This window comes from Diabrotica virgifera, chromosome 4, assembly GCF_917563875.1.
Source record: "Diabrotica virgifera virgifera chromosome 4, PGI_DIABVI_V3a".
Taxonomy (NCBI): Eukaryota; Metazoa; Arthropoda; class Insecta; order Coleoptera; family Chrysomelidae; genus Diabrotica; species Diabrotica virgifera.
The window spans coordinates 61,435,817-61,449,890 of NC_065446.1; the positions used below are offsets into that span (position 1 = coordinate 61,435,817).

General features: G+C 32.4%; 2 protein-coding genes across 5 annotated transcripts in view; both read right to left on the minus strand.

Moving 5' to 3' along the window:
- Positions 1-1,473, minus strand: part of LOC126883526 (peritrophin-48-like) — a 40,864-nt gene extending 39,391 nt beyond the window's left edge. For 2 of the 4 annotated variants that reach the window (XM_050649158.1, XM_050649157.1), the window contains exons 1-2: positions 1,215-1,473; positions 1,109-1,156 (exon numbers count right to left, since the gene is read on the minus strand). In XM_050649158.1, the coding sequence (XP_050505115.1) occupies positions 1,109-1,156; positions 1,215-1,221 (55 nt within the window). In that variant the 5' untranslated portion in view covers positions 1,222-1,473. The remainder of the gene's footprint in view (positions 1-1,108; positions 1,157-1,214) is intronic. The other 2 variants (XM_050649161.1, XM_050649160.1) reach the window with 2 other exon arrangements.
- Positions 1-14,074, minus strand: part of LOC114337974 (probable chitinase 10) — a 148,391-nt gene that overhangs the window by 114,349 nt on the left and 19,968 nt on the right. The window lies entirely within an intron of this gene.

The window sequence follows — 14,074 nt, forward strand, 5'->3', positions numbered from 1 at the left end:
GTTATGATATTGTGGCATATATGGTATACTAGTGACGTTATCCGTCTGGGCGTGATGACGTAATCTATGATTTTTTAAATGGGAATAGGGGTAGTGTGGTAGCTCATTTGAAAGGTCCTTCAATTCTCTATTCAGTAATGTAAACATTTACATAATTATTTATACAGGGTGTCCTTCTACTTCTTTTTTTGTCAAATAATTTAATTTATTAAAAAAATTTTGGACACCCTGTATGAATAATTATGTAAATGTTTATATTACTGAATAGAGAATTGAAGAACCTTTCAAATGAGCTAGCACACGACCCCTGTTCTCATTAAAAAAAATCATCGATTACGTCATCACGTCCAGAAGGATGACGTCACTAGTATACCATATATGCCACAATATCATAACTTAAAAATAAAAATCGACCTGTTTCGGGATTTTTCCTTCAAGTCGCTGGTTTACGAAATAACGAATTTATTCCTTTCATTTGCACCATATTGTCGGTGGAAAATAGTGTCGCGCACGCTTGATTAGCAATTAAAAAACAAAGGAGTTTTGAATATTGTATTGCAAAAAACTCTTCGGCATTTCATCAATCGATGTTTAAAGAATGTTGCCACCTACCGTGGCCAGATTCAAATTTTCAGTTTTTCACATAGTTTTTGAGGGTTAAAAATGGCCGATTTCGCAATTTTTCAATTTTTAATCGCTAATATGTCAAAAACTGTCATTTTTAGAGAAAAGTCACTAAAGACCTTTTCTGTTTGGAGTGATCCAAAAAACCTAAAGAAACTTTTTTTCATACAAAAAAATAATTTTAGGAAAAAAACAAAAAAAAATGTTTAAAAAATTTTTGACCACCTTTTGGTCCTGGCAACATGCAAATTTATTAAAAGGAGTCCTTTTTGAGTAAGATTGTGCAAACAATCCGAATTAGAATATTTTTCCTAGCGGATGCGCAGTGGCTTTCTGGACTAATCCCAACTCATGATTTACAAAGTTTATACATTTTAAGTCATGATTCGGGAGTGGTCCTCATATCATTCAACGTCTCTTGGTTTATTTGTTTCTAGTACACATTTTTTGTGATTTTAGTATAATTATTAGTATTTTTGCTTACCTGTGGTGCTACCAACAAACAGTACGGCGATAAATAATAAATCTGCAGCTGAAAGAGCAAAATAGACTTTAGAGATAAATGAAAAATAAAAAATTGAATCACTTACAGTGCATTGTATGTATCAGTTTATCACTACTTGTCAAGACTAATGTATAAAAACTTCATCAAGACGCCCTTTTTATATGGAAATCTAAAAAGATTTTTTATATTATTTATCTACGAGCTTAATTGTAACTATAAGTGGTTCTTTCCGTCTCGACAACAAACAACTGTTAAGAGATACTACAAAATCATACTATAAATAATTGATTTATTAGATTTTCAAAAATATTGATAAGTTTTTAATAAAATGCAGTTTGCTAATGTTTTTTCGTTCGCAATTATTTCTACACAATACTAAATAGGCTATGTATTTAAATTTTAAAAGATATCAGTACCTAGATTTTATTGAGTTATAGATAACACTGGTAAACACACAGTTTGCTGCCGGAAATTTTTTTTACTGTTTCTAGGTAATTTGGGTCTGCTGAATCCAAAAATGCCACCAAATTTGTTCCATCAGATTGTTTTCAGAAAATACGAAAACAGATCACATTTCTAACATATAGGGTAATTTAACGCAGCACTACCTACATATATCTAGTGCTGCTACCCATGAAATAAACCAAATACGAATAAAAAGTAAGATATTTATTGTACAGTAATGTACTTACAAAAATCATCACACATATCTGCCAAAAAACTTAACTTTTCATCTAACCTAACCGGCAGCGTCGCAACAAAAATGTGTTATTTGGAGTCACCTAAAAACTTCCTTTTATATGATTTTCTTGCAAAGGCTTTAAAAGCACGGTCCCTTTGAAGACTCCAGCAGTAATCCGCCATCATGTGATAGCCCCATCTCCCTAATACCCCTCTTCCATCGTTTTGATATCTTGTTGAAGATTTTCTGGGAAACGGTCTAAATGGCTGTGGAGGTAATGAATTTTAATACTCATATGACAACCGTGTTTGTTAAAACTGTTGAGCATTTATTCCACTCTAATGTCCAATTGGTTTACTTCCATATTTGTTGCCATTATGTAGAAGGACACACTTTAAACTTCGTTTGGAACTGTCGATAAAAAGACGCCAGTGATCTGGTGTATACTCCGATACACCCATTATTTCTAACAGTCCTTTAAAAACCATATCATCTTGCTGAGAAAAAAGGCAAAAGATCTTTTATCTCTATTATGGTAGAATGTAATTTTGGTGTCTGGGTGAAGAACATTCTTTTCTTTTAGTCTGGAGGTAAGTAGCTCGGAAGAATCCTTTGGAAGGTTCAAATTTCTGATAAGATCGCTTAGCTCTTCCTGAGTAAAGCGCTCAGGACGTGTTGAATCCCATTTAAAATCACTGTCGTCTTCCTCAAATCTATTAGTCTGCAGTTCATCAAATAACGTTTCGGCATTATCCTCTGGTAACATAGGTAGACTGCTAAATATTGGAATGGGTATCTGCTCAAGCTGATGTGGAATTGGTCTTATTGCTGAATCCAGGTTAGGATATGTTTAGGTATGTCGATTGTTACAATTAATGCTCTTTGTATTCACAAGACAGAAATAGCAATCGTCAAAATGATTTTTTGGTTCCCTCCATACAATTGGGAAACCAAATTTAAACATTTTCGTTGTCCTTTCGTCCACTGTCGCAAGTTTTCAATACAAATTTTGCACGCTACATGTGGAGCTCAGGATTTATCTTGATCTCCTAAATGAACACCAAAATAGGCCCTTTTGTTCATTTACCCATTTGTCTTAGAATTTGTTAAGTTTGTTTATAAACATATTGCAAGTATAGTGGTGGAATATACAGAAATGTAAGAATACTGAAGTATTTGATAAGTATACTATATCTCGAAAATTAGAGCTGATACAAAGAAAAGGTTTGTATTTTTGGAATCAGCACAGATTAATTAACTAAAATCAGTTGATTTTTTTCGGCAGCAAGACAAAAATTTTTTTTGTTGGGCTGTGTAATTAATAGATCATCAGATTTCAATACAAAGTTCAATTACGGAATTTTCCCTTATATGATTTTTTGTGTATCTAGAATATCATGTGAAAGAAGTAAAAAGAAAAGAAAATCTATATCTGAACCGCATTAGTTGTTCTACTGATAAACTGATCTACTAAAACTGATCCTAGAACTTTAAAAGCGGAAGTCCAGAAAGTCATAAAAAACAAAAATGGTAAATCTCCAGGCTCTGACCAAACACCATCAAACTGGCTCAAACTTCTAGATGACGACAATGTCTCAGAACTCATCATCAGTGGCGTTACAGCTCTTTATGAGCCAAAGCCTTTTTCAGAACAATCCTCCATTCGCCCCTGTCTCTGGCAATTCTTCTTCATGCTCTAATTCCAATAGATTTTGAATCATTAATTTGTCTTGGCACCTAAGTCTCGATCTTCCACTTGCTCGTTGTCCTATCGGCCCTCTTCCGGCAAAAACTTTTCTGACTCTGGTTTCTTCCTCTTGCCTCATTACATGACCTATTTATCTTAGGCGTACTACCTTAATGAATTTTACGTCAGGTTCTCCAAAACTTCTATACAACTCAAAGTTGTAACGCCTGCGCCACAAATCTTGTTTTTTAAGCCTCCATATATTCGTCTTAGGATTTTTCGTCTCAAAACGTTCTTGACCATTCTGTGTAATTGACGAAGTTTTTGATCCATATGTTATCACTGGTCTTATTAATGTTTGGTAGACAGTCAATTTAATATTTCTAGGTACTTTTGAGGCCATCTGTTTTCTTGAGCCATAGTAACACTTACTGTCGAGCACTATTCTTCTTTAAATTTTTTCACTGTCATTGTTATCTTTAGTTAGCAGCAAGCCTTTCAGTTCCAGGTAGTCAATTATTATTCTTGTAGGTGTCGGGTTACTTGACCTAGTGCAAAACATATATTTGGTCTTTTGAACATTTATATTAATTTAGTCTCATTCTCTGTGCAGATGCTCTTAATGACCGAAATGCTTCAGTCAGAGATTCTCTGTGGATCTACCTATGATATCTATGTCATCTGCGTATCCAACAATTTGTACTGATTTATTAAAGATAATACCATTCATATTAATTTGGGATTCTCGAATTATTTTTTTAATGCTAGGTTAAAATAAGAGACACGATAGTCCATTTTTACAATGGAAGGGTCTTGAGAAATTGTTTTGGATTTTTACCATGCTCTCTGCTCCTGTGAGTGTAAGTTCAGTTAATTGCACAAAATAAAGCGGTATTTTAAATTCTACCATATCAAGTAGAAGTTTACCTCTATTAGCTAAGTAGTATGCGGCTTTGAAGTCCACGAATATGTGGCGGGTGTCGACGCCAAACTCTAGGGGTTTTCAAGGATCTGCCTCACTGTAAAAATATCTGGTCGGTTGTTGATTTATTAGGACGGGAACCGCAGTGATATCCTCCTATTTCTTCGGCGTAGGGGGAGAGTATTTTATGCAATACGTTGGACAACGCTTTATATGCCATATTGAGTAGAGTGATGCCTCTATAATTATCACACACCGTCATGTCTCTTTTTTTTATGTAAAGTGTAACGGTCCACGCGTTAGTCCGTTCTTGAACGGTAAAATATTGCAAACAAAATTAGAGAATTTAATTAAGCGACCAAAAGAAAATAATTAAAGTGCTAAAAATGATATAACGTAGTCCATTTTTCACGGTTTTTGCTCTAAATTTTAAAGAACCGCTTGGATTGACATGAAATTTGGCATACACATAGCTAATAAGTCAAAGAAAAAAAGTGATATTGTGCCGATATGTGCTTTTGCCCTGGGGGTGAAAAAATATTCGTCCAAAGAAAGTCAGGAAATGGATAAACTGGCTAATTTTAAGTAACTTTTGTTCTATAGAGTTTTTTCACTAAGTCAATACTTTTCGAGTTATTTGGCAGTGAATATGTTCATTTTTTCAACAAAATAACCACGCTTTTAGACGGTTTTTCGCAAATAACTCAAATAGTAAGTATTTTGTCGAAAAAAGATTCTTAGCAAAAATATAGCGTGTAAAAATTTTTAAAAAATGGTGTATATATTACGTCTCTACACCTAGTAGGAGCAGAGTTATAGCTATTGAAAAATAGGTTCATATTCGTCAAATTCCAAATGGAATACTTTAACGTGAAATAACCCAAAAATGAAGCACATTTCGGGGAACACTCATTACAACTTATTTAAAGTGTTTAAAAAAAGCTTCATTTTTGTTTTATAAAAAAAATTCTAGCATCAAAATTAAACAAGTTACGCTCAAAATAAAGTTAGTCTCTTTTGGTTTTGGTAAATAAATCGAGAAAATCACCCCCTAATTAGTAACTTAAATGAACTTAATCGTTACGACTTCACAAGTTTATTGACTCATGTATATATTGTTTATATGATCTGTAAGTTTTATCGATTCAAAGTCTTTATTATTGAAAGGGCTGTAGTTAAAATGGGTTGAACGAGTCACTGATCACGAATGTACGCAAATTTAGAAACACCAAATCTCAATCAATTTTTGTCTAACAGAAAAACAAAAAAATACGTGATATTCAGAAGAGCAAATCTGACTTTTTTTGTTTTTCGAGATTTTGGTAACTCTAACAAGTTTCAAGTTGTTTTGAAAAAAAGCATATTTTTCAACATTTAAATTTTTTTAAATTTTACTTTGAAACCAAATTTTTTTAAAATTAAGCACTTTGAATCGATGAAACTTACAGATCAAATAAACACAACATAAGTAAAATAATTTGTGGAGCGGTAACGATTAATTTCATTTAAGTTGCTAATTAGGGGGTGGTCTTCCCGATTTTTTTTTTGCAAAAACAAAATGGACCAACTTTATTTTGAGCGTAACTTGCTTAAATTTAATGCTAGAAACCTTTTGTAAGAACAGAAATAAATCTTTTTTTAAATACTTTAAAAAAGTTATAATGGGTTTTTCCCAAAAAGTGCTTAATTTTTTGGATATTTCACGTCGAAATATTCTATTTGAAATTTGGTGAATATGAATCTGTTTTTCATTGGCTATAACTGTGGTTCTACGATATCCAGAGACCTAAAGTGTACACCATTTTTTTTTTACTTTTTTATAGGCTATATTTTTGCTAAGAACGTTTTTTTCGACGAAATACTTACTTTTTGAGTTATTTGCGAAAAACCGTCTAAAAATATGGTTATTTTGTTAAAAAATGAACATATTCACTCGCAAATAACTCTAAAACTTGACTTAGCGAAAAAGCTCTATAGAACAAAAGTTACTTAAAATTAGTCAGTTTACCCATTTCCGGACTTATTTTGGGCATATATTTTTTCACCCCCAAAAGGGGATGAAAGTCACCCCCAGGGCAAAAGCACACATCGGCACAATATCACTTTTTTTCTTTGACATGTAAGCTATACGTATGCCAAATTTCATGTCAATCCAAGCGGTTCTTTAAAATTTAGAGCAAAAACCGTGAAAAATGGACTACGTTATTATAATATCATTTTTAGCACTTTAATTATTTTCTTTTGGTCGCTTAATTAAATTCTCTAATTGTGTCGTAATTATACATTTACGTGACGTCACATTTCTATGTACGGAACATGCTCTACGCCTCTGGTGGCGAATATGACCTCGCGTTCTGAGAGTTTGACGTTTACCTTAGGGAGACGCACATTTCGCTCGTTACTTGACTCGTGGAGCCGGAATAGTGAAGTACCAATACCCAAAATGGCGGAGAATATCTCCATAAATTAATTTAGTATTTGTGTCTACAGTTCCCAGTTTGTCTTAAAAAGAATATTATAGCATCCAGCTGTGTCTTGAACCAGGGAAAATGGCAGTCCACTAGGAATTTATTCCTGGTAATTATTTAATTTTTACATAGTCAGGTTTTTATATGACCGCTTAAGTATATTGTTTTTGTGAAATATAGGAGTCTCATTGTTGGATTCAAATCAATGTGAATTTTATATGGATTAATCGATGTTTATTTAAAATTCCGTCCAGAAAAATTCTATATTCTTTTCTAATATTTTTTTAACGTAACCAAACATAGGAATTTCTAAATTATTGTTGGAAATAATCCAATTTGCACATCCAATATCTATAGATAATTTATTCAGAGAAAATTCTAGTAGTCTTCATTTTTGGTTATAATTAAGTCAAAAATTTCTCTTGAAGTCTTCTAACATAAATATCCTATAATTATTTTAAAGATGTCATATCTATTTTTTATTTAAATTCCACACTCATGTGTCCGTTCTTGTCAAGGTCAAGTAGTTCAGTAATAATGAGAGATTTTTTTTGTGTGGCCTTTCTACATTATCATTTATCCTAAAAACACTTCTCTAGTTGTATTTTTCTCCTTTGACTTTTTTTTCGGACACTTTTACATAGAAACTAAGACTGGGTAAATATTTGTTTTAGCCTTTTGGGGAAATAATATAAAACGAACATGAGAAACATAGACCCTCACCCACCTGAGAGGAACCTATTCCGGCTACATAGTCAGTCACCTGGGAGCAAGCGAAGCGTTCCAGCTTCATTTTCTGTCTACACCTGTGCTTACAGGAAGCATGGTTTGGCACTATCCTCGTGCTCATTTTCTGGGAACCTTTTGGTTATACATTTGATGAATGGGTTTGTTTGGGAACACTCAGTTTGGTGATTTGAGTAACTTTTGTGTTTTATATTTCGGACTTTTGGTAATGCACTATGTTTATTAATATTTTTTCAGATTTAGCTGCCTGTGTTTTTTTTATATAACATATTTGTTTATTAATGTATTAGGTTCCCAAACTTATTTACGATCATATGGTACGTTACATTGTGCACAAGGTAATTAGTCCCAGAAAATTAGGTTTTTATACTTTATTATTGGTTTGATATTTATTTTGTAATATTAATTGCTTGTTCCCAAATATTTTATTGTTCATTTACTTATCTTCATTCATTCGGTAAATTCAAGTAGGTTTCATATTATGTTTATTCGCTTCAATTTTATTTATTAATTTTTGCTTAATCCATTATAGTATTTTCTCGTAATCAGGCTTGTGCCTATTTATTTGTATTATTTTCATCTTCGTCGGTTTCAATTTGCAAAATTTAATTCAATATTCCTATTTTTAAAGCCCCCCCCCCACTAAAATATTAAATTCCTACTCAGTGGAACGAGCTCAAAATTTTTAATTCGCGGAAAATGAGAGCTCATAAATAGCTCATAAATCAGGGCTATTTGTTTTTTAATTTTTGCAAGTGGGGGTGGGGAAGCTCAACACGGTTGACTTATTTCCGATCTGTATTGCTTGCTCGGGCGCCGAGTCCTCGCTTTGGGCTACGTCCAGTTCGGTAACTCGGCGCTAGAAGAGGAGCCCTCTCGGCGCCCCTCTTGCCCGTTTTTTTGTTAGTATTTTGTTGTGGCTTGCGTCTGTTGTTAATGCTTTCTTGAGTTTTTAGTGGCCGAAGCCGTTTTTTGAGTTTTTTGTAGATTTTTTTGAGGGATGTCTGGAATGTATAAAAATCAACATTAATATACAATGAGTATAATGATAGAGCTACGATTATCTAGCCCTTATTAATATATTTACTAATATTTGGTGGTACACATAATACCTTGTTATCTCTTGCATGATCCGGTTTGAGTGGTCTTCTAGCTCATCAAATTTTGTTCTGACTTTTTCCTCCATCATATCCAGTACTCTTATTTGTTCTATGTCTCCAAATGTAAACTGTTCGGCGACGTATCTGGGCACGTTTGCAGCTTCTCTGAGTCAATTGCTGTGTGCCGTTTGTATCTTCTTTTTGTTACTTTGACTTCTGTGACCCCATGCAAGAGATGCGTATGTAATTATTGGAAGTATAATGCTATTTTTAACAGTATTAATTTTCACAAGGGATAATTTGGTGTAGCTCTGGCTGTGTAACATTAATTACAAGTAAATTTAATGAAAAATTTGTCTTAGTAAAAGGTATAATTATTTAAAAAACTCCTAAAGGGACTACAAATACTAAAACAAAACGTTTTCGCTCTGTAACAAGAGCATCATCAGTTTTACCTAAAATAAGTATAACCGTATTAATTAAGACAAAAATTTAAAGTAAAAATGGTGACCAAGGTACAAACAAAGTCTGGTTATACTTACAATAATATACCGAGCTACCCAAAATTACTGTTAAAACCTTTTAAAAATTGACTAAATGTCTTATAAAAGTGTATACATAATCAAATTCAAAGAAAGTATATAATTCCTATGAAAATGGCCTTAGGGCAACATATGTTTGTACCTATGTGTGGCCTGTGTACCACGTGTGGAGTCATATGTTGCGCTATCTAAGGCGATATCCATAGAAATTATATCCATCCTTTGGATTTTATTATGTATACACTTTTAGAAGACATTTAATTTTTAGAAGGTTTTAACCTTAGTATTTTTGGGTGGCTCGTCATGTCATTGTAAGTACAGTAGAACCCCGGTTATCCGAAATATAGGGGGGAGAGCCGTTTCGGATAACCAATTTTTCGGTTTAGCCGTCATATGCTAAAAATAGCCTAATAACAAGGCGTATAGGGAAAATGAATTTACAAACAATGTCTATATATACTGTAGTATGTACAGTACAGAGTACAGTAATACAGTATTTTATTACAGCTATACAAAATATTTAAAATAAAATAATGGATTGCTAAATACATACATAGTAGGCTACTAGAGTATGTACTGTATAAACTGAACAACTTAAGTTACTACAGCATTGTACATTACTTAATACAGAAGTCAGTAATTTTTGTTTGTTTTTTCGTAAGTCCTTCACATCGTTTTCGAGCGGCGATGTTCCGCCATCTTTTAATTAGAAGGAGGAGTATTAAAAACACTTTTAAATATTTAAGTTCCGGTTAACCCGATTTCGGTTGACCGGGGTTCTGCTGTATAACCAAACTTTGTTTTTACTTTGGTCATCATTTTAACTTCAAAATTTTTATCTTAAATAACACGGTTATACTTATTTTAGGTAACACTGATGATGCTCTTGTAACAGAGCGAAAACGTTTTGTTTTAGTATTTGTAGCCCTTTTTGGGGGCTTTTTAAATAAATATACCTTTTACGAAGACAAATTTTTCATTAAATTTACTAGTAATAATTTGATTTTCATGGCTAACTTGCATCTTCTTCCTGTGGGTCCTCTTATTGCCGTTCTGGCCGCTGCTGTTTTCTGGATTGTTGCGTTGACATGTGATGTGAATGTTAGACCTTGGTCCATTGTGACGCCTAAATATTTAGCTTGGTTTTGCCATTTGATGGGTCTGCCTTGCAATGTTAGCTGTTCTTCTGGGTTATCTCTTCTCTTTTTGAAGATAACCGCTTGGGTCTGATCTGGATTTATTGCTATGTTCCATTCTTTTTCTAGATTTTCTACAGCTATATCCAGGTTCATGTGTTTACTTAACTGCTTCTAGGTATTTTCTCTAGTTATCCGCGATTGTTTTTCCTTGGCTACCTTCAACATCAATGATAAATATTTTGTGGAAATATGGCATGATAATAAAAGAAAGCATATTATATTGTTAAGGTTTATTTATTGATCTAATTTACAATATACTAGTGAGAACTATATGTTGTATGATTTGCTGCAACAAAAAATGTATATTATTTATAAATTAACACTAATAATACCATTAACGTATTAAACCAATACGATTGAATGTATAGGTACTTTAAAATTTTAATAATTAAAATAATGAAATTGATAAACAAAATTACTCTATTTAACATCAATCAAAGCTAGACCATTAAACTGAATTTAAAGAAAACAAAATTCATTCATAGTCATTACAAAACACCCAAAAGACAACGAGACTCTCCGCATTAATAACATCTACGAGTAGATAGAAAGGGTAAATAAAAACAAATATCTAGGAACATTGGTTAGTCAAAACGCAGAACAAACACAAGATATTAATAGCCGTATAGATATTACAATGGGCAAAATTGTGAAAATAAAACATACATATTTTATGTGGTAGAGACATAAGAACGGATCTAAAGATAAAATTTTTGCACAATTATGGGTAGACACAATTAATAATATTGAAGTCATTAATAGGGTTAATTAGAGGGAAGAAATTAGACAATTAAGAGGCGGAAGCTTGAATATTTCGGTCATAATAAGGAGTCCTTGTTATATTCTGCTGTTTTTGGTTATAGCAGACAAAGTTAAAAGGTAAGAGAGATGTAGGGAAAAGACAATGCTCTTGGTTACGAAATCTAAGAGAATGGTTTAGTCTGTACTCTAACCAACTATTTAGCTCTGCTGTTAGTAAAATACGAATCTCTATGTTGATATCCAACCTTCGATGGAAGATGGAATCTTAAGGAAAAGAAAGCGATACCTGATTGGTTACCACGAAATAAAGAAATCAATGAAGTCAACCGCTACAATAATGGCAATACGCCACTAGATAGATTTTTGGAGGAGGTCAGCAAGAAGATCTAGACTAGAACACATAAGAAACGACATTAGACAACAAATGAGAATAGAGAGAACAGTCATAGATGACATCAAAGACAACAGCTAGTATGATACGGACATCTAAGACGAATGGAGGAAATAACGACTCCAGAACAAGTGTTAGAATCGACACAACAGAAGAACGAAAACGAGGAAGACCAGCAACCAAATGGATAACGGGTATCTCCAAGGCGATGTCGGAAGGAAATTTAATAGAAGAAGACAGTCACAATAGATGGGTGTGGCGATTTGGAATGGAAAGGAGTAAAAGGCTATAAAACCGGTTTAATATACATATAACAATTTAAATTATGTATTCACTATCTTTATATTTTTATAGTAATAGTCTAGGCGCCAGAGGGGCCACCGTGTCCTTTTCAATTCTGATGGACAAACTCAACGGTTTCTTATGGATTTCTGACTGCTGATTACGAATTTCGAGGGTGGATTTCGATTCAAGTAATCAAAAAATTGTTATAAACAATGCTCTTGCTCATAAACTAAAAGAGATAAAAAGAATGTTTCAAATAACATTTGTTCGATAATAAAAACCGAAGAAAAAAACGTTTACTAAACTTAATCCAACTGTTATAATTCAAGATATTGTAAAATTAGTGCACAATACAAATTGCAAATTGCAAAATAAGTATTTTTCTAAGCTTTATCGATCGTAACTCAGCTTCTTCTAATGAAAATGGGCCTTTGAAGGTCTAACTTTAAAATTTCATTATTATGCTCCCAAACAAAGTTTGTTAAATTATTTTATCTTCATTTGTTTGAAAGTTCCCTTTGAAATTATTTTTTTTTAAATTGTACATTAATTTGTTTATAAGGGTTTCAAGTAAATTTGAGCTGTAAATATTTATACTTTAATCAACCATAATGATAGAAGAATTCAAAAGGAATATTTTTAGTTTTTAAAATATTTTTAAGTTTATTTTTGGTCAAGATATCGATATTTTAGTGGCGCGCTATTAGGCGCTAAATCGGCTCACAGTCAAGTATGTAAGTCGTAAGTATTTTTCGAGGCTTTATCAATCATAACTCGGCTTCTACGCTTGCTAATGAGCCAATATGTAATATCCATATAAAAATGGATCGATTTTTTTTACAGCATTATCGTTGCATATAAAACGAGCATTTATGTTGTGGCGGCATACACACAATTGACGTGCCTTGATGATGTTGCAAAAGAACTAGATCCACTTTATATGGATATCATATAGATAATTAGATTCTGAATCCCCAGAGAGTTTTAGTTTTACTGCCTACAAGAACAAACTTAGTACCACCATGTAACTGTAAAAATTGCTCTAAGAACTTATGCAGATGTAAAAAAGCTGAGATTCTCTGTATATCTTGATGCAGATGCATGAAAAATGTTTGTAAAAATAGTATTAATAAATAATATCAACTTAACTTTTAGTTATATTTCTGAAATATTAGTTTTTGATTTTTTTTCTCATTTAGTACAAAAAATAGAAGACAAAGTAAATAGAATGAAAGCTGATACGGGGTACAGTATGATGATTTAATTATAAGAATTATATGATAAAATTTTATTAGGATCTTTAAAAATGAAAAATGAAGATAACGTATATATACATAGAAATTATAATTTGCATCGAGAAGTTAGCGCGTGAACGTTTACGCGGCTAGCCAATCTGGCGCCTCGGAGCGCGCTATTAAAATATTGATATCTTGGCCAAAATAAACATACGAACATTCTCTTAAGCTCAAAATGTTCCTTTTGAGTCCTTCTATCATTATTGTTAATTAACGTATAAATGTTTAAAACTCAAATTTGCTTGAAACCCTTTAAACAAATTAATGTAAATTTTTTTTAAGAAAATTTTAACTTTAACTTTAAATTCAAACGGATATAACTTTAGAACAAATGAAGACAAAGTGATTTAAAAAACTTTGTTTGGAAACACATTCATTAAGCTTTAAAATGAGACCCTCTACGGCTTATTCTCGTGCGTAGAAGCCGAGTTACGATCAATAAAGCTTAGAAAAATACTTATTTGCAATTTGCAATTTGCATTGTGCACTAATTTTACAATATCTTAAGTTCTAATTGTTGGATTTAAATTCAGTAAACATTTTTTCTTCGTTTTTTATTAACGAACAAATTTTATTTGAAACATTTTATAAACAATTAAATTGTTTATAACAATTTTTTGACCACTCGGATCGAATTCCACCCTCGAAATTCGCAATCAGCAGCCAAAAATCCATAAGAAACCGTTGAGTTTGTCCATCAGAATTGAAAAGGACACGGTGACCTCTATTTGGCGCCTAGACTAATGTATGGTCGCAGTTTTTAATATTCTATTCAAATTAATTGCTTTCAAGAATTTGGATTGGATGACAAGGGGAATAAAAATAGATGGAGAATATCTAAACAACTTACGTTTCGATGATGACG